The sequence below is a fragment of the Urtica dioica genome, chromosome 5 (genome assembly GCF_054948205.1).
Source record: "Urtica dioica subsp. dioica isolate 48M chromosome 5, U.dioica_male_clone48M_v1_H2, whole genome shotgun sequence".
Taxonomy (NCBI): Eukaryota; Viridiplantae; Streptophyta; class Magnoliopsida; order Rosales; family Urticaceae; genus Urtica; species Urtica dioica.
In genome coordinates this window covers 43350123-43369192 of record NC_142760.1, presented here as the reverse complement: position 1 = coordinate 43369192, position 19070 = coordinate 43350123, and the positions used below count along the sequence as shown (strand labels likewise).

At 35.4% G+C, this 19070-nt stretch overlaps 3 protein-coding genes across 5 annotated transcripts; 2 read left to right on the top strand and 1 right to left on the bottom strand.

Moving 5' to 3' along the window:
• The first annotated feature begins 5443 nt into the window (after positions 1-5443).
• On the top strand, positions 5444-8259 carry LOC149398813 (SEC14 cytosolic factor-like). The gene is made up of 11 exons (XM_089615172.1): positions 5444-5720; positions 5829-5857; positions 6242-6325; positions 6410-6463; positions 6569-6646; positions 6727-6780; positions 6898-6957; positions 7065-7160; positions 7247-7348; positions 7443-7523; positions 7615-8259. Exons 1-11 carry the CDS (start codon positions 5666-5668, stop codon positions 7930-7932), a joined length of 1011 nt encoding a protein of 336 aa, XP_089471298.1. The 5' UTR covers positions 5444-5665; the 3' UTR covers positions 7933-8259.
• A 1532-nt stretch (positions 8260-9791) lies between these two features.
• On the bottom strand, positions 9792-12900 carry LOC149398812 (receptor-like protein 9DC3). The gene is made up of 2 exons (XM_089616069.1): positions 10167-12900; positions 9792-10071 (listed from the first exon to the last, which is right to left on the bottom strand). The coding sequence occupies exon 1, from the start codon at positions 12859-12861 to the stop codon at positions 10168-10170; it is 2694 nt and encodes an 897-aa protein (XP_089472195.1). The 5' UTR covers positions 12862-12900; the 3' UTR covers positions 9792-10071; position 10167.
• A 3207-nt stretch (positions 12901-16107) lies between these two features.
• Positions 16108-19012, top strand: LOC149398811 (photosystem II D1 precursor processing protein PSB27-H2, chloroplastic-like). Of its 3 annotated transcripts, none has more exons than XM_089613946.1 (5): positions 16108-16287; positions 17248-17315; positions 17570-17633; positions 18328-18725; positions 18811-19012. In XM_089613946.1, the coding sequence occupies exons 2-5, from the start codon at positions 17253-17255 to the stop codon at positions 18946-18948; spliced, it is 663 nt and encodes a 220-aa protein (XP_089470072.1). In that variant the 5' UTR covers positions 16108-16287; positions 17248-17252; the 3' UTR covers positions 18949-19012. The 3 variants fall into 3 exon arrangements, with proteins under 3 accessions (XP_089470072.1, XP_089470073.1, XP_089470074.1); XM_089613947.1 differs by having other exon boundaries at positions 16487-17315; XM_089613948.1 differs by having other exon boundaries at positions 16487-17315; positions 17517-17633.
• The last annotated feature ends 58 nt before the right edge of the window (positions 19013-19070 follow it).

Genomic DNA, 19070 nt, shown 5'->3' with positions numbered 1-19070 from the left:
AAACAATTCGTTAGAATATCACTGTTAAAGCAGAAAAGTTCTATAAAAGTATATACTTCGTGGTCCATATTTAATTCATATCTTTGATTTTGTTTCTTTGGGACCATTTTTCTTACTGTAAATAATTTTTTTTTTTCCTTTTTTGTTTAAGATTTTAGAAAAAATTCGTGGCGTCACATCTGCCTAATATTTATTGTTACTTTCAATATAGCCATGATTTGGAATAATTTATCCCTTTTCAACTTCTTTTATGGAATTAGTTTTCCTCTAATGATAATCCAAAAAATGCTCTGTATTAAGTTAATAAAATATTTGAATCTGAATCTACACCATGTTCTTTCCTTTTCTAAGAAATCCTATAAATGTATGCCAATTGGACAATGTTAGATCTTACAACTATAAGCCAGTGTTAATCTGACAACCAACAGCTTTTGTGTGTAACCAATTACTAATCTGAATTATTGATTAAAGTACTACGGAATCACAATAAAAGAAAATAAAACATAAAAAAAAAAAAAAAACAATAATTTTCTTAACAATTAGGATATACGTACTTGTTTTATTTCTAAAATTTAACAGCACAATGTTGAATTATTTGAGCATGTTCCATGTGAGATGACATACTATTATTACCCTTTGGCATGATGTTTGTTTGTTTTTTTCTTAATTAATTTCTGAACCGCAAATCTATAGCTATGAGATATAGGATATCAAAATGCAATAACACATGGACTTTTTTTTTTTTTTTTTTAATAATCTGAATAAATAAAGTTTTTTGCTAAATTGCTATTTTGGATGTTGTAAACCTAGCTATATCCCGTGATTGACTTTCACATTAAAAAAGAAATGATGAAATTAATTTAGGTTAACCCTAAATCCGGGAAATCGGAACGGAATGAATTCCGCTCCGAAGATCATAATAGAATTTCCGCTTGAACAGGTCGTTTTTTTTATTTTTTTTTTTTATTTTTTTATCTTAGATGTATCTCATAACTTTTTATTACCCTAGAATGAAAATTTCTTTCCAAATATGGCCGAAATTCAGACCGGAATTAATGTTCCAGACATGGCCAAAGTTCTGGCCAAAATAAAACGAAATTTTCATTATGGAAATATACCATTTTGAGAAAATGAAATACCATTTTATTAATACAACTGTGTTCCATGCCCAACTACCAATTTTTGGCTAACATCAATGATATAACGAAATTAAAAATCACGAAATTTGGTTCCATCAATCAAATTGTTGTGTGATTGAATTGAATCACATGTGATAAATTAAATCTGCGGTTGAAATAACCACACTCTATATAGAGCTAGGATTTATTACACCCTTATTTTCTTTCATCTTTTTTATTGTCTTTCAAAACTTTCAACTAATCTTGTTTTGGATTCTTCCTCAAAAGAAAAGAAAAAAAATAACATTTTTCTTTAACGAATAAATTGGATAGAAAAACAAAAATCACTTATGGACTATGATTCATTTCATTTAGGCCCAATGATTCTCTTTATTTATTTTGCTAGATCGTACTATATAAATGCAATAATTTTGTGGCATGAACTTGACTATCATTCTAGCAAACATTTCCTTCTAGTAGAATAATATTTGTCTACTAATCATATTCGAAGCCATAAAATTTCTAAGGAAGACTAAATATAAATTTATGACGCCGCAAATTGATAACTAACATGGAATAAATAGAATAAAAAAATTGCTATACTCACTACGACCAAAAAAAAAGATGGGAAAATTTTATTCGCATCTAAAGATTAAAATGTCACATTTAAAAGTACTTCACCTCAAAAAAGTATCATTCATCGAAATTGAAATTGTTGTTGCATAATAATTAATCTCAATATATTTTATCCTCCACATAAATTATTATTATTATTTGATAAAAAGCTCATCAAATGAATATATTGCTAAAAGCAATCACAAGAATAATGCAAATAAAATTCAGAACTTCTACAATAAGAAGATGAAAAATGAACCTTAAACAATCATAAATAATACAACAAAATAATATGTAAGTTACCCGTTTATGCAAGTAATAAGTCATTATCATATAACTATACGAGTCACGAATGGAGATGTTGATCTTCGCTTGTTGAAGATTGCGGTTTTAGAGACCTTATCCGACTGAGATCCACACTCAAAGAAGAAAATCTTATCTTAGATCTGGAGAGAAAAAAAAAAAAACCAACTCCGATTTAAAATTGGGTGGTACATAACTAGATCTAATAAGTCTGAATTATTGAAATGAGGAAGCAAAACATAAAAATAAATAAACTAAAGCAACCAAGAAAGCATGAAAAAAAATGACAAATCCACTTATAGCCTCACCAACTCTCTTCAGCCATGCTCTCCTACTCACCACTCAGAGCCTTGTCACATAATGGACTAAAATACCCCAGTTGAGGAAAACCATAGCTAAACACCATGGACTTCGTTGATGTTGTCGAAGGAATACGACCGGAGACAAACATCCACCTGAAGTCGGAGACACCATGAACCCGTTGAAGCCCCCGTTCACCAACGAAGCCCGTCTGGAACAGAGAAGCGGCACATGGGCCGAGGAGCCGATCGAATCCAAAAGATCCGCTCCATATTCCGGTTTCAGATTTCATATATGAACCTGGACTTTAAACGCTTTCCAGATTTGCTCCATAGATATTACACATCTATGTCTACAAACAGATAATCCAAAACTCACATATGATACTATTTTGTCGCATATATTTTATACTTTATAGTGGTATACTATTAATCACATTATCCTCTCTTTCGGGTCAACATTGTATATTTTGAGGTTATACGCTGTATATTATTTTAAAAATCAAATCTGAACCTCGCTTTGTCTATGTTTATATATACTGTTGATTCCTATTTGACATAGTTTTATGTTTGGCAAAACAAATTGTAACAGTTGTTCAAGTCAAAGTTTCAAAGAGTTGTTCAACCTACGGAAAGATATCGGGGTACTTATGTTTTTTTTCTTCCTCCGCGCGAAAATAGAAACTAAACACTCTGTTTGGTTCCGAGTTTCATGGATATATATTATATCGGATTTGCTAGGAGAATCCGATTTATTAGATTTCGCGAAAGATTAGAAGGTCAATAATATAAATCCACTAGGGTTTGGTTTGAGCGAATTTTTACTTTTTTGTTTGGTTAAATTCACGGTGCCATAACTTGAGTTCGTCTCTCTACTATGGAGATCATCATCAACAACGAGCTCAAAGAAACTTATAATTTGTGTACCTTTGTACTGAATGTGTGAGAGCGTGTGTTTTTGCACTGACGTTCTTGTCAATCTTCGGGTGAGGATTATGTGAAAGTAAGAGGGAGTCTAAAACTTAAGGGGAGCTTAGGTTACAAGAATAAAGAGAATGAGGCAAAGATGAAAGTGTTTGCGAATGAGAGTTTTGTCAAACTTAATATTCATGTACTTTTGACTATTCGTATTAGTAGATTGCTTTTCACGCCGGACGTATCAGTCCATCTGAGTAGGTTCTTTATCAGCGAACAATGTTACCAATCATGCGTATTCTTTATTGCTTTCAGATTATTGTTTGATTGATTATTGATTTAATTAACCTTGTTAAAATTATTCAGTTGTTTAACAAATAGTCAAAACAACTTAATTGAACAACCATCTCATAACGATAAGTAATTACATATATAATCACTTCGACGACACATACTCCAACATAATCATGATAGGCGCAAGAGAGAATTGCGATGACTTGTATTTATAATTATATATATATATATAAGCGCCTTCAAACCTAATAATGAAAAAATGTAATGTACACTGGATTAGTGGTAAGATGACAACTCAAAACGAATTCGACAAGTATTAAGATATAATCGACCAAGAAATAAGATCTCCAAGAGGACAAAAAAAAAAAAAGGTAAAACAAGAGCAACTTTATGTTTTCTTCAAGAAGCACAATCAAACAAAGCAACTAGCTTGGAATTAGCGTCACTTGGCTAATTGGATTTTTTTTTTTATTTGCCTAGCTTTATGTATCCTTTTATTAATTTAAAGCTAAAAGCATTTAATATATAATGGGATTAAAATGAACAAAGCAGATGAAAAACTAGAAGGGTAAAGTTTTCACCGTGTTCATGTGCTACTTTTTACTAGAATAAAAGTTTCCAATAATAATAAATTATTATTATTATTATTATATATTTGCCAAAGTGGAAAGAGTTCATGGGTTTGAGCCGGTAATGGTCAAACTTTACTGCCTTCTTTTCTTTTCTAGCTTGAATTTGGATGACATATGTAAATTATGTATTTGGTGTTCCAACAAAACCAAAGACGTTGTAGTTTGACATGGCTTTGTCTAATTGATTGAAATTAATATGAAAATCTCCCCTTTTAAAGTGTTTGAACTTTTATGAAAATATTCGTTTTATTTTAATTTCTCAATAAATAAATATACATGTTTTTTTTTTAATTATCGGTTAATCGGTTATTATAAATGATATGTTATCCGAAAATTACTCCTTTAGGTGCAAGAAAAATATTTGTTCGATGTAAAAAAAGATTGAGGAGGCATGTATCATGATAAGTGATAACTAAATGCTAATTGATACAACCATTTCTAAATACGTCTACAAAATCTAGAAGATTTTTTTGGACGTTATTTACAACCCAATCTTGTAAATGACAATTTATCCAAACTATATTATTATATAGCCTGTTAACCGACCAAAAAAATAGGTTTTCGTTTAGTTGGTTGGCATATTGCTTTCCCATAACTTAATTGATCTTTAATATCTATGTGAATTTTCAAGGATCAAGTGATTGTGTCCCATTCTCATTTATAGACACTATTATTTTTATTTTTATTTTATTTTAATTTTATAGATTTTTTAAAAAAAATTTTATTAGCAACTAAGTCTCACCAAACTTATTATTTACGAAATAGCCAACGTTCCGTTAATTATAATTAATTGCCTACTTATTCTATTAATTGTAATTAGATTGATGATTGACAATTTTGTCCAAATAACTTAATTGATAGACAACAATTATTTGGACAAAATTGTCAATTTTTTTTATTATAGTTAATGGTTGACAAATTATAATTAATTAAATGTTAATTATTATGCAAACTTAGAGTTTTATATGATTATATAACTTTTTTTTTTTTTGCTAGTTAATTTTGTAGATCTTGCCGAAAGCACTTCATAGAATAGAATGCCTAGAAAAGGGTAAGTAGAGTAAAACAAAAAAAAAGAGGCTAATTTAATCTATTTCCTTGGGTATATCTTCTGTTTTTAGCCAGCTAAAAAAATACTATTTATTTTTTATTGGGAAACAACCTAAAAAGAATTGAAAAATGCATATAAAGGGCTGATTGATAAGTATAGATTCACATTCACCCACTATAAAAGTTTTTCTTACAAATTTTTTACCGATATATAAATTATGTGTATAATTTTATTTGGGCAACTCTCTCTCTCTCTCTCTCTCTAGCGTGAAGTTCATTTCAAGCTTAAAAAGTTCGTCATTGTAAGAGCTCTGTACAACTGCAGAGAGAGATAGAGAGACTCCGTGATTGGAGGCAATTTAGCCACAACTTTGATTTACAAACAGTTTTCTCAGCTCATATCATTACTTCCATTGATTGAATTGAGAGAAAAGAGGAAATGGGTATTGTGAATCAAGACGCGATCAAGGAGTTTCACTTGCTATTGAAAGAAGGTTTGTAATAATAAAAAAGTTTTTCGCAGAAAAAAAAAAACCATTTGATCTCTTTCCTTGATCTGCTAAAAAGTGCTGTCCTTTTTTTTTTTTGGGTTTTTGTTGCAGTTGAAGAGCCATTGAAGAAAACATTCCAGGTGAGAAACCTTTGAGCTATTTGTTTTAAATAATTATTTTATCAAAATATTTTTTGTTTTTGTTTGATCTGTTAGCAAAGACAACATGAGTGAGAACCTTAGATTGCTTCCATTTTTCTTTTCCACTTTGCTTTAGAAAAAATCCAACATGTTAATCTGAATTTCATATTATTTATACTGATTGGATTGGAATAATGAAAAATGGGTAGTTCTGTGGAATGTCTGAATAAACACTGCAGCAAATCGGAACTGGATAATATTGTGTCGAAAGATGATAAAGCTCGAGTCTTGATCTTGTTCTCTACTTAAAGATTCAACCTTGAAAAATAAAGTTAAAAACTTTCACTGAAAGTTGTATTTTTTTTTTCTTTTGTTGATCTACAGAATTTGCATCAAGGTTATCCAGATGAAGCATTGGATCGATTTCTCAAAGCGAGAGATGGGAATATTGGAAAAGCTCATAGGATGGTGTGTATTCATTTTGACATACAATAATTTTTCTTTTTAACTAAATATTTTCATAATTTAGTCACTAATAATCAAACTTTTCAGCTAATCGATTGCCTACAGTGGCGTGTGCAGAACGAGATCGATAGTATATTATCGGTAAGTGAGTGAAATCGGAAATCCTGCTTGTTGTTGCTAGCCTTTAAAAACACTTCAATGAGTTTGTGATCAAGATGAAAATTTTGATGTTTTTTTTTTTTACAGAAACCCATTATCCCCGACAATTTGTACAGATCAGTCCGAGATTCTCACCTTGTGGGATTGTCTGGTTACACAAAAGAGGTAGTCCGAGCTTAGCACATATGTCACTAATTAAAATATGATTCCGTGTAGACGTTTATTTTTCTTTTCTTTCATTTTAGGGCGTACCTGTAATTGCTGTCGGTGTTGGGCTCAGCACATACGACAAAGCATCTGTGAGTGTATAAATATAACTCTTCTCGATTGCGAAACTAGCGGATATCGACTTGATTGTGTAATCCATGAAAGTTGGAGTTTGTTTTGATCGTTTCCTTTGTAATGACGTCGTTCAGGTAAATTATTACGTGCAATCGCACATTCAACTGAACGAATATAGAGACCGTGTGGTTTTGGTGAGCACTCAAAGCACTTTTTTTTTTCTTTTTACCCTAGTTAAACTTCAAAATCTTTTGCCTTTTCCCGAGCTTTAGTTTTAATATTTTTTGGTCTGTGATTAAAGCCCGCTGCGACTCAGAAGAATGAGCGGTATATTGGTACTTGTGTGAAGGTTTTGGACATGACCGGTCTGAAACTTTCGGCCCTTAATCAAATAAAGGTTGGTCATCAAATTAACGTATATGAAAATAAATCCCTTGTTTTGGTCGGATTGATGATGATTTTTTTTATAAAATTTCACTGCAGCTTTTGACGGTAATTTCTACAATAGACGACTTGAACTACCCCGAGAAGACAGATACGTACTACATCGTTAATGCGCCTTATATATTTTCGGCTTGTTGGAAGGTTTGTGCTATATATATATATATATATACGAGTTTTAATCAATTTCGAACATAGACAGTGAAAGAAAGAATAAATCTTTGGATTGTTGTTTTAGGTTGTGAGGCCTCTGTTACAAGAAAGAACGAGAAAGAAGATTCAAGTGCTTCAGGGTTGTGGAAGAGACGAGTTATTGAAAGTACGTTACTTTACGGACTAATTTGAACTTCTGAACCTTTTTTTTTTTTTGGTTGATTGCTTTGGCCTTAATTATTATTTTTTTTTTGCAGGTAATGGATTACGAGTCGCTCCCACATTTCTGTAGAAGAGAAGGATCGGGTTCTTCTCGTCATTCCGGGAACGGGATCGTCGATAACTGTTTCTCGTTGGACCACACGTTCCATCAAGAGCTCTACAATCACGTGAGAGGACAAGCCTCGGAGCTATCCGAGTTGACCAAAGAAGGGTCGTTCCACGTGAAGTTCCCCGAGCCAGACCCGGACGATGCAGAGATCGCGAGAACCATCGAGACCGAGTTCCACAAGCTCGAGAACCAGAAAAACGGGGTCACCAAGTCGATGAACGGCCTGAGAGTCAACACCATTTAAAAAGTAGTTCTCTCGGCCAAAGTCAAACGCCACTACTACTACTACTACGACGACGACAACGAAGAGTTGTTCGATTATTATTATGTAATTGCAAAAAGCTTTTCGCATCGGCTCGATGCAGGCTTGCGATGAGACAAAAGACAAAAGGACAAGATTCATAACACCACTGAGTGAGTGGTTATATATATATCTCGTGTGTGAGAGAGAACATATAGGCGAAAGAGAAGAAGGGGAAGGAAAAACAAAAACTGTGTGGAGTAAAACTTGAGCTCCTTCACAAAATTTATTGCTTCTTTGAAGCTTTAACACAATTCAACCTTTTACCAAGCGGAATTGTGAATTTTATCAAATTTCAAGATTAGAGAAGATATCTCTATTTATATAGCTCAATACAAAATTGGGTGATATTGTCCGGATAGAGATAGTTGCAATCCCAAATTTTCTATGCAAAGGTGTGCAATATTATTCTCAAAATTAACCTAATTATTGATCTTATATTTCACACATGAATGGTGATGATGAATGATATCAAAAGGATCTGCAAGAAAGCATCTTTAAGCAAATGCTCGAAGATCGGATCGCTTTCTCGAGCATCACATAAGACTCCTGAAAAAAAAAAAAAAAATCCATGAGAAGAGTTCAAATGTTTCGGACGATGAAGAAAGAAATTACGAAGACGACCTCTCGGGCCACGGACTAATTACGAAAACGACTTTCCGGTTTTCTTCGTCTTCTCGTTCGGGTCGAGCAGCGACTCTATCGCCTCGACGATCCCTCCTCTGCCGTCCGATTCCTCTTCGGCCCGAGCCGCGGGTGGCGTTGACCAATGGTTGACCGCCAGAAGAACGGTCGCCGCGGCCGAGAACACGCCGCCGGAGACTAGAATTCTCCGCCGGAGCGGCACGACTGAGTTGCGTCTGGGATGTTCTTTGTCATCTGAAAAAACACAATGCTAAAGTTCAAAGACTTGAGCTTTAAGTTATCACAAAAAGAAAGATTATCACTCAACGGATTTTGGCTGGCTTTGGGGATTTGTCTGAGCTGTTTGAAATCACCGTAGAGAATACTTTTGACGAAAGAGCAACTTCCATTTTTTTTTAATCAATTCACCTTTATTTTAGCCACAATAGTTTCACCAAGTTAAAACGTATCAACAAAATCTAAATCCAAAATAAATCATATAATGAAATAAATGGACGATTCAAGCATAGCCATAGAAGAAAGATCATACCTTTTTTTTTCTCGTTGCTCGCAATAACAAGCTTACTTTCGGAGATTTTTATATTTCACGTTTTATTGATTGTTTTAGTCCCGACCGGAAGAAGCCGAGGAACGGGTTCTGTTCTTCCAAATGCCCAGATTTATGTCACCATGAACACCAAATCTTAATACATAAAATAATTAAAATTTGCTCGGAAGTCAAACAACCTATAGTTCACTCCTAGACTCAAAAGTGCTTTACTCTTAGGGTTTGCAATGTCTTGAGCCCCTTCTGTTTGGGGGTTTCCTGTTCAAGTTATTTTCTAGTTTTCAGTTTGATCTGTTTTTATGTTTCTATTTTGTCACTTGTGTGTTCTTCTTCAGACAATTTATACTTATCTCACGTACTTGGATTCAAAGCCAACAACAAAACAGATACGAATTCAGACCCGAAAAAACTCGTAGACCTATTAAAACGTGATACTCAATAACTAAACACATCAAAGTTCTATCTAAGATTTACAATAGCATAAAACTTCTTAAGCATGAGTTTTATGCTTTTTGCATGTTAAAAATATAATGATAAAATTGGTTCAAGCATGGGATATATATTTCACATCCTGATCATAGAGTCGGGGATTAATTATTTGACACTGAAATTACAAGCACAAAAAGTGAATTTTGACCAAACTCGGGAATATGTATTTGTTAGCTTCCCATCAAAATAAATAAAAGACCCAATTTAAGGTAGATATTTTTTTTCGAAATTTAAGGTAGATAATCACGTTCAACTTGATTACACTTAAAAAGAACAGAGAAGAATGGCAAATCCTCTGGTCCATTCAGATCATATTACATGAAAATAGAAAGACGAAAAAAAAAAACAAGTGCATCTTCAAACAAATGTAGAACTCGCAGCACCACTTCTCGTGCTCATTCCTGAGTAGAAAAAAGAAAAAAAAAAGAGAGTTAAAAATTTGAACAACCATATATATATATATAAATATCAAAGAAGAAATTGCCGAAAATCACACCTTATTTCCTTTGCTTTATTATGTCCGCTAGACATTTGCAGTATTGTTGTCTAGCAATCCTTTTTTGAAGCCAAAAATCGAATCTTCTGGTGAAGAACAGAGCGTACCCAATGGATACTCCGATTCCGAGACCTGCACCGTATCCAATAATTGCAAAGAGCTTCCACGTCAGTGTTTCTTTTATGCTTTGTTCGTCGTCGCCATCGTCAACCTCTTCATTGTCATCCTCTTCGTCGCCACATGGCTTCGTCAATGGAAATCCACACAACCCCGAATTTCCACCATATGAATTGTTGTTGAACGTATCGAACTGTCCTCCTCGAGGTATTTTTCCACCCAAGTTGTTGTTGGAGAGATTTAGAAAACCGAGCTGATTCAGGTTCGATGCCAGTTGTTGCGGGATCTCTCCGGCGAGCTCGTTGAATGAGAGGTCTAACCACTCGAGATTACTCAAATCTCCCAACGAGGGTGGGATCGGACCGACGAGATTGTTGTGAGAGAAATTGAGGCCTTTGAGCGAATCGAGCTTCCCGATCGTTTTCGGAATCGCACCCGTGAATCCATTTCTTGAGAAATCAATCGTTGTGAACAAGGTTTGGATTTTCTCCAGCTTGATGTACTTTCCTTTCATTGTCACCGCCACAGAGTCTTTATAATAGGGAAACCTTGTGTATCCCAAGTATTCCAATTTATTTGCATGCGCACCGATCATTGCCTTGAAATTCTCAAAATATTTTACAGGCAACACACCCACAAACATGTTGTCGGAGAGATCCATGATTCTCAAAGTCTGAAAAGGAAAGCTACTCTTGGGATTCGTTATTGCACCGTGAAATTTGTTAGACCTCAATACAAGAACTCGTAGCTCTGGAAGAGACTCCAAGAACTGAGGAAAAACGCCATTTAGCTCATTGTTTCCGACATCTAGAACTTCCAAACGCTTGGAGTTAAGCAAAGATCGCGGCAGCGGGCCTTTCAATTTGTTTCCGTTGAGGTTTAGCGTTCTCAAAGAGCTTCCGTTTGAAAACGCTGAAGGAATAATGCCATCAAAGTTGTTCATTCTCAAATCCAAAACTGACAAAGAGTTGCTGAAATTTCCAAGGCACGGAAGGATACTGCCGTTGAAGCTGTTGTTTGACAGGTCGAGAACTTCGAGAAAATTGAGGTTGCAAATCAGAGATGATATTCGTCCACTCATTTGATTGTTGGATGCAAAAAATGCAACTGTAGACTGAGGCAGAATCGGAAGATGGCCTTGAAGCCGATTAGATCGGAGGTCAATGTATTTGAAACTATGATTCAGTGGAGGAACTGGGCTTATGTGTGTAAATGAGTTGTAAGAAAGATTCAGACTACTATCTGAATCTGTGGCGAGATTCCACAACCATGCGGGAATACTCCCTTCAATTTTGTTTTGGGAAAGGTCTAGAATTACTAATTGCTCAAAGCTTTTCAGACCGTTTGGGAACTGAGAAATATTGCAAGAAGACAATCTCAAAGATGAAAAAGTATTTGACTTCAAGACAGTGTAGTTAGAATGGGGGATGGAAATAACAGATAATAAGCTATTAAAAGAAAGGTCCAGATCATAAAATGTTCTAAGCTCTAAAAAATGTTCCAATATGACGACACCACTCAATTTATTGTTCCTTAGATCCAAGGACTCTAGATTTGGAAGGGAATATAACCAAGTGGGTATTGTCCCATAAAGAAGGTTGTTGTTTATACTCAAGTCTTCTAAGTTCAATGGAAGAGGTCCCAAGAGTTGATGAGTTGAAGAGTCACATAGAAAAGCTTTTTTAGTTGATGAGTTGCTACAAAGATAGGGTAGCTGGCCTTCGAGTTTGTTGTATGAAAGATCTAATATTCTGATTTCACTGCTGAATAATGTTGGAAAGGTAATATCTATTTCTATTCCTATGCTGGAAACCTTCAAATCGTTGAGTTGACTGGTCCAATTTTGTTTAGGGAATGAAACAGTGAGACTTGGGCTATCTACTAAATGGAACTCTGTAAGGTTTGGCAACCGAAAAATATGTTCTGGAAATCTCCCTTTGAGTTGGTTGGAATCAAGACCAAGATATGTAAGAGAAGTTGAGAGGTTCATGAAAGAATTGGGTAAGACGTCAAACATGTTGACATACTCTAAACTCAAGCCTGTGAGAGAAGTTAGGTTCGTCAGGATTCGTTTCAAGCTACTTGTCTCGGCTCTTAACTCTGAATATTGACTGATTTCAAGTGTGAGCAAGTTAGACAAGTAAGCAAGTTCTGGAGGAATATGGCCACTGAAATTGGATTCTACAAGGGAAAGATAAAGCAAGCTGGGAAACCTACCAAAGTTGGGTGAGATTGAAGATCCTTTGAAATCATTTTGAGAGAGAGAGAGAGATCGGAGATGAGTGAGAGAGAAAAGGCTGCTGTTGGAGTCCATGACACCTTCTAGCCCGCTGAGCTCGAGACCAACGACGTGACCGGTCACATCGTCGCACGTGACTCCATCCCAATTGCAACAATCTTTGCTCATATTCCATGATTCAATACCGACATAATCGTCATCTGTGATAATATGAAAAGAGTTTTTGAAAGTGAGCAAAGAAGATCTTTCATGAGGATGACAGAGTATTGGCGAAGAGTTTGTTGAAAAAGGATTAAGGAAGAAGAGAAACAGAGGAATCACACACAAAACCCAACCCATTATCTGATCTGAGTAGTGATGAGATATTATGGTATGAGGTTTTATTTTATCACATTCGAAGATACAGCTTATATATAAGTTATGTTACTGATGTACGTCTATTTATTACTGATGTGATAAGCATGAAAGAGAAGTGTGAATAAAATCAAACAAATAATAAATACAAAAATATGTTACTGATGTACGTCTATTTATTTTACATCTTATTAATTATTATGCAAAAAAAGACTAGACTGGCTAGTGAATGTTCTATCAGCATTGAATAAATATGTGGGTCCACATCGCTAAGTATCGCCCAAAGACTTCTATGCAACGATGCATTTGTCGATAATAAACAGAGTGACATCTATAATTTAATTTCTATGTTAGTCAAGATAAACTTGCTTGTGTTTACTTTTCAAACCCAGAAAAGACTCACTCAAGACATGATGGAAAAATAAAAATGTATTGGCTGGCTAGTGAATGTACTATATCAGCAATTATGTAAAAATATCGTTACTTGATATTGGGTGTCGTATCAGTTTAACAACTTGATAATGCCTTACGATCGACAACAATATTGTCCGTAATAAGTTACCTAAGAGTATAACTAAATTTATGTTGGTCACAGACTTGCGTGTGTTTACTTTACAAATCCGAAAAACTTCATGGAAAGTTGTTTTGGCTAGTTACTGACCGTTCAATAAGGATTAATATCACTTGAACCACATCTTTAACGTGTTGATTACATGGTGATTAAAAACTTCATTCAGAACTAGACGTTCCAATACTTGCTTGTGTTGATTTTTTGGCCAGCTCAGCTAAGACCAACGACTTCATGGAAAATTGTATTGTCATGTCAGTTTCACAAGTTGATAGAAGAAAAAAAAGCATCGTTATTGTGAACATGACTGGGTCTATAAGACTCTGACCACAATAAATAAGGAAGTATTTCATATTGTTTATTTGACTTTGTCATGACAAAGTGGTGGTGAGGAATGTGTTGTAGGAGAAATGAAGAAGAGAAAAAGAGGAAACACCCACAAAACCCAACCCATTATCTACGAAGGAGAGGACTATGGATGATGAGATTCTTTAAATCCACAATAAATAAATAAAACATTTGGAAATTGTATGTGATATAGAGTTGCTTGTGTTTACTTTAAAATCAGGAAGGAAAAAAAAAAGGACTTGAAAGACTTTATGGAAAATTGTATTGCGTGGCTAGTTAGTGTTGTAAAATTAATGTTGGGCCACGTCGTTAAGTATGCACAAAGACTTCTATTTTCAACCATGCATTCGTCAATATTAAATGGTGTGAGTGTGACCAATGGCGGACCCCAGAATTCTTTTTTAAAGGGGGTCAAAAAAAAAATTTGACTGTAAAGTAAAAAAAAAAAAAAATTGAAAATTATTTGGGTTGAAATTTTGGTTGGAGGGGGGGCCAAGGCTTCTTCATGTTTCTACCTGGGTCCGTCGTCCCTGAGTGTGATATCTATAATTTAATCTCTATGTTTGTCTAGATAGACTTATTTTGTTGAGTTTCCAAACCATAGACGACTATAAAGACTTGACGAAAATATTATTCGTTGCCTAGTTATTGTAACTATCAGCAATTGTGTAAAAATGTTGTTTTTGGGTGTCATGTCAGTTTCACAACTTGACAAATGAAGAAGAATTTTTATTTTTTTAGCAAAAGAGTCAATTTAAACGTTTAGATTTAGCAAAATAGTCAACGTTTTGTAAATTTTAGGTAAATAGCCACTGCATTTTATTTACAAGTGTATTTTTACAAAACTACCCATAAATAAGTTCAATTTTTTTTTGTATTTATGGGTATTTTTGTAAATATACGCTTGTAAATAAACATAAATAAAATGCAGTGGCTATTTATCTAAGATTTACGAAACGTTGGTTATTTTGCAAAAGCAAACGTTTAAGTTAGTGTAATGACTCGAAAGTTTAATCTTAATATTGTAAATTAAGTTATTGCGAAATATAAAAATCTCCGAAAGTAAGCTTTGTTATTGCGAGCAACGAGAAAAAAGCAAGGATTTAAATACCGGGGGAACCGGACGGGAACCGGTCCGGTTCCCCCTTTTTGGAGCTCCCCGGCACCGGAACCACCAAAACCGGAAGTTTCCGGTGGTTCCGGCGGAGGCGGCGTCCGGCCGAGCGCGCGAGGAAGAAGACCCGGCGAACCTGGGATGGCGCTTTCCACGAAGCTCGGCGAGAGAACCTGGGTGGTCGAGATCTGAGCGCCGTTCCCCTGGGGTGAAGGACTTGGACGAGAAATCAGAGAAACATGGAAGAAATTTTGAAATCCCAGACTCACCCCTTGGCCCAACGAAGAAGAAGGAGAGATAGGGTGAGTGGGACACGTGGCTGAATCTCGTTGGCTCAAAGAAGTGATTTTTATATCACTTTGATTTTTTAAAGGGAAGTCTGTAGTACGGTTTATTTAATTTATTGATTCAAATTGATTCATTCTTTCTTATATATATAAAAGGTTTCTCATAATTCATTCGTTCTCCTTACCTTAATATATTTCAAATTAATTCGATAAACTCATTATCCCAAACCCAAAATGATGAAAATAATTCTTAAAAAATTAATTTACATAATTTTCTCGTCTTTTTGACGTACTTAATTTACAACATTAAACTTAAAATTTCGAGTATGACCATTGTATGTTCGCTATGAGTAGTCATTTCATTTATATCCATTTTATGTTGAATTTGTTGAACTATAATATTTGATGAATTGCGTTGTATTTTATCATTTTGTTTTGTACTATTGAACTTATTTTTGTTGTGTTTGTAATTTTATATTGTGTTGAAACATTTTACACTATTTTTAATTTTATGAATTGTATCCTACATACTTTGTATGCTTTTTTGTATATTTCTTTTATGAATTCCCCTCGGTAAATACGGTATTTGACGGTATTCCTCTACGGTAACGGTAAGTTCAACGGTACCGGTTTCCTTTTTTTTTCTCGCTTCCCCCGGTATTCCTTTACGGTACGGGGGGTTACCAGTAAATTCAAAGGCCCGGAACGGTAACGGTAACGGTATTTCGATCATTGGAAAAAAGTCGGAGATTCTTGGGCAACTGGCGGGGACAACAGTCCGTGGCCCGAGAGGTCGTTTTTGTAATTATTTTTATTTTTATTTTTCAAAGCGCTACTTTAAAAAAAAAAAATTAAGATATGGGCCTTATTATTTAGCCCATAGGCCCAAGTCGTTTTCTCGCGCGACAGAGAGAGAGAGAGAGAGAGAGCTAGCTAGTTTTGACGGTGAAGCTCCATCAATGGCGATTTCTACTTCTTCTACCGTCTCCACTCTAATCAACCACCGTCAAGTTCTCTCTTAACCTTCCCAAGCCTTTCAATTCTGAGAGAAAACGACTCTATTCCAGCAAGAACAACGCCGGATTCTAAACCAGGTATTTTCAACTGCGAACCTCAATTCTCTCGAGCCTCATTGTCTTGAATGTACTGAAATGTGAACGCGTTCGCAAAGATATTGTTTCCTTGATCTTATGAGTGAAAATGTCCTATAGTCTTTCAAATTTGTAGATTTTGGCCTGGAAGCTTGAATTTCGCTGTGCTCCGAATTTTTTTTTTTTTTTTTTTTTTTACCAGCTGTAAAGAATTGACTCCATTGAAATGTGATTGAGATACACATCGATGATAATCATAGAAATGATGATGTTGCTCTAGCAATTAGAACGGTACTCACTCGAATCAGAACACTTTTGTTTCGCTTTACTTTTCTTCGTGATTCGCTCTTCACATATTTTCTTTTTAAGCTTTGGAAATCCTTCACTTGATTATATTGACGGTCCTGCAACAATGATCCGTTTTGATTCAGGAATCGATGAAGAATAACTTTCATAAATCGGTATGTTAGTAAAGCCAAGCTGAAACAAAAACACAATTGAAGTAAAGTAAACACAATCACAACACTAATCACAAGCACAAACAGAAAACAGAGAATTTGTTTATGAGGTTAGGCAAAACTATGCCTAATTCCCCGGAACTCCCTGAAAATGTTCAAATCTCTTCACTCACAAGCTAAGTATTGAAAACAAGAACACAAATAGCTTGAAGAACTTCCCCGAGATAAATTTCCTATCTCATGTTCTCTCTCGCTCACACCCGTTTGTATAGAGTATAGTTGACAAATAGCTTGAAGAACTTCCCCGACTCAACCATTTACCTTAGTTAGCTTACAACGACTTAAAACGATATTTATCTGTATACTATAAACATCCAATGCGATCCCAAAGCTTTATCATCTTTCTCTTTGTTGAACTTGGGTCGTCGGAGTCATCTTCAACTAAATGGTATAGCGGACTATTTGGTTGGAAATATTGGTTTTTTTTTGTTGTTGTTATATTCAGGATTCATGTGGTCCACCATGTTTGGATTACGACTTACAGATTCCCGACTCGGAAAATGTGACACTCAGGTAAAGTCTTTGTTTTTGCATTTTCTGTTGGGAATTTGACTCGGCTTCCATATTATTTCCTTGCAAGGGATGTTTATATTTTTTAAATTTCTAATCGCTAAATTGGTGCTTAGCATTTTCGGCACTGACACTTCATATCATGCAGGCAAATTAATTAACATTTTCTGTTCTGTGAACTGTTCACATATTACTAATTTCCAGTTTCATTACAAAAATGTCATGGTGTTGATAACTGAATTTCGAACGAACTCAAGCATGTGCTAGGGCTCTTCCACAAGCGACTGAGTATGACTTGCACCGCGTCGGAACTGTGCCAAGGTTGAATATTAACACTTTTTCTCAATGAATTTGTTTATTATATTTTTTTTCCTTTCGAAATTACTGTACAACAACACATGAATTTTATTCTCCGCAGTTCCAAGGGCGTTATTTCACGGTCTTGATACCGAGAACTAGGAAAGATTATCACCGTTGGATCAAGTCAGATTAAATGGGCACCGAAAATACGGTTTTGGCCTTCATATAAAAACAATCAATAAAACGTGAAATATAAAAATCTCCGAAAGTAAGCTTTGTTATTGCGAGCAATGAGAAAAAAGTATGATCTTTCTTCTATGGCTATGCTTGAATCGTCCATTTATTTCATTATATGATTTATTTTTGGATTTTGATTTTGTTGATGCGTTTTAACTTGTTGAAACTATTGTGGCTAAAATAAAGGTGAATTGATTAAAAAAAAAATGGATGTTGCTCTTTCGCCAAAAGTATTCTCTACGGTGATTTCAAACAGCTCAGACAAATCCCCAAAGCCAGCCAAAATCCGTTGTGTGATAATCTTTCTTTTTGTGATAACTTAAAGCTCAAGTCTTTGAACTTTAGCATTGTGTTTTTTCAGATGACAAAGAACATCCCACAAATCCCCAAAGCCAGCCAAAATCCGTTGAGTGATAATCTTTCTTTTTGTGATAACCTAAAGCTCAAGTGTTTGAACTTTAGCATTGTGTTTTTTCAGATGACAAAGAACATCCCAGACGCAACTCAGTCATGCCGCTCCGGCGGAGAATTCTAGTCTCCGGCGGCGTGTTCTCGGCCACAGCGACCGTTCTTCTGGCGGTCAACCATTGGTCAACGCCACACGCGGCTCGGGCCGAAGAGGAATCGGACGACGGAGGAGGGATCGTCGAGGCGATAGAGTCGCTGCTCGACCCGAACGAGAAGACGAAGAAAACCGGAAAGTCGTTGCCAAAGGCCTATTTGAAGTCCGCGAGAGAGTTGGTGAAGAATCTCCGAGAGTCGCTGAAGGAAGACCCGTTGGAGATGGCTAAGTTCAGGCGGACCGCCGATTCAGCCAAGGACTCAATCCGAGAGTTCTTGGGCAACTGGCGGGGACAACAGTCCGTGGCCCGAGAGGTCGTTTTCGTAATTTCTTTCTTCATCGTCCGAAACATTTGAGCTCTTCTCATGGATTTTTTTTTTTTTTTTTTTTTCTTTTCAGGAGTCTTATGTGATGCTCGAGAAAGCGATCCGATCGCTGGCCGGGTTTTACTCGAAGGCTGGTCCGTCGGCGATTCTGCCGGAGGAAGTCAAGTCGGAGATTCTGGAGGATTTGGATTCGGCTGAGGAGTTTTTGTGATGAAATTGTGTTGTGAATTGAAGATTGATCATTGTAATTTGTAGCCATTGTTGCACTGTCCATCGCCCACTTGGTGTCAAGAAAGTTGATATTCAAGGAACAACGGCTTTTGCTGATACCAA

Coding starts and splice junctions, on each gene's coding strand:
- LOC149398813 (XM_089615172.1), top strand. CDS start 5,666: ATGGGTATTGTGAATCAAGACGCGATCAAGGAGTTTCACTTGCTATTG. Junction 5,721..5,828: donor TCACTTGCTATTGAAAGAAG/GTTTGTAATAAT, acceptor TTTTTGTTGCAG/TTGAAGAGCCATTGAAGAAA. Junction 6,958..7,064: donor ATAGAGACCGTGTGGTTTTG/GTGAGCACTCAA, acceptor CTGTGATTAAAG/CCCGCTGCGACTCAGAAGAA.
- LOC149398812 (XM_089616069.1), bottom strand. CDS start 12,861: ATGGGTTGGGTTTTGTGTGTGATTCCTCTGTTTCTCTTCTTCCTTAAT.
- LOC149398811 (XM_089613946.1), top strand. CDS start 17,253: ATGTGGTCCACCATGTTTGGATTACGACTTACAGATTCCCGACTCGGA. Junction 17,316..17,569: donor TCGGAAAATGTGACACTCAG/GTAAAGTCTTTG, acceptor AACGAACTCAAG/CATGTGCTAGGGCTCTTCCA. Junction 18,726..18,810: donor AACAGTCCGTGGCCCGAGAG/GTCGTTTTCGTA, acceptor TTTTCTTTTCAG/GAGTCTTATGTGATGCTCGA.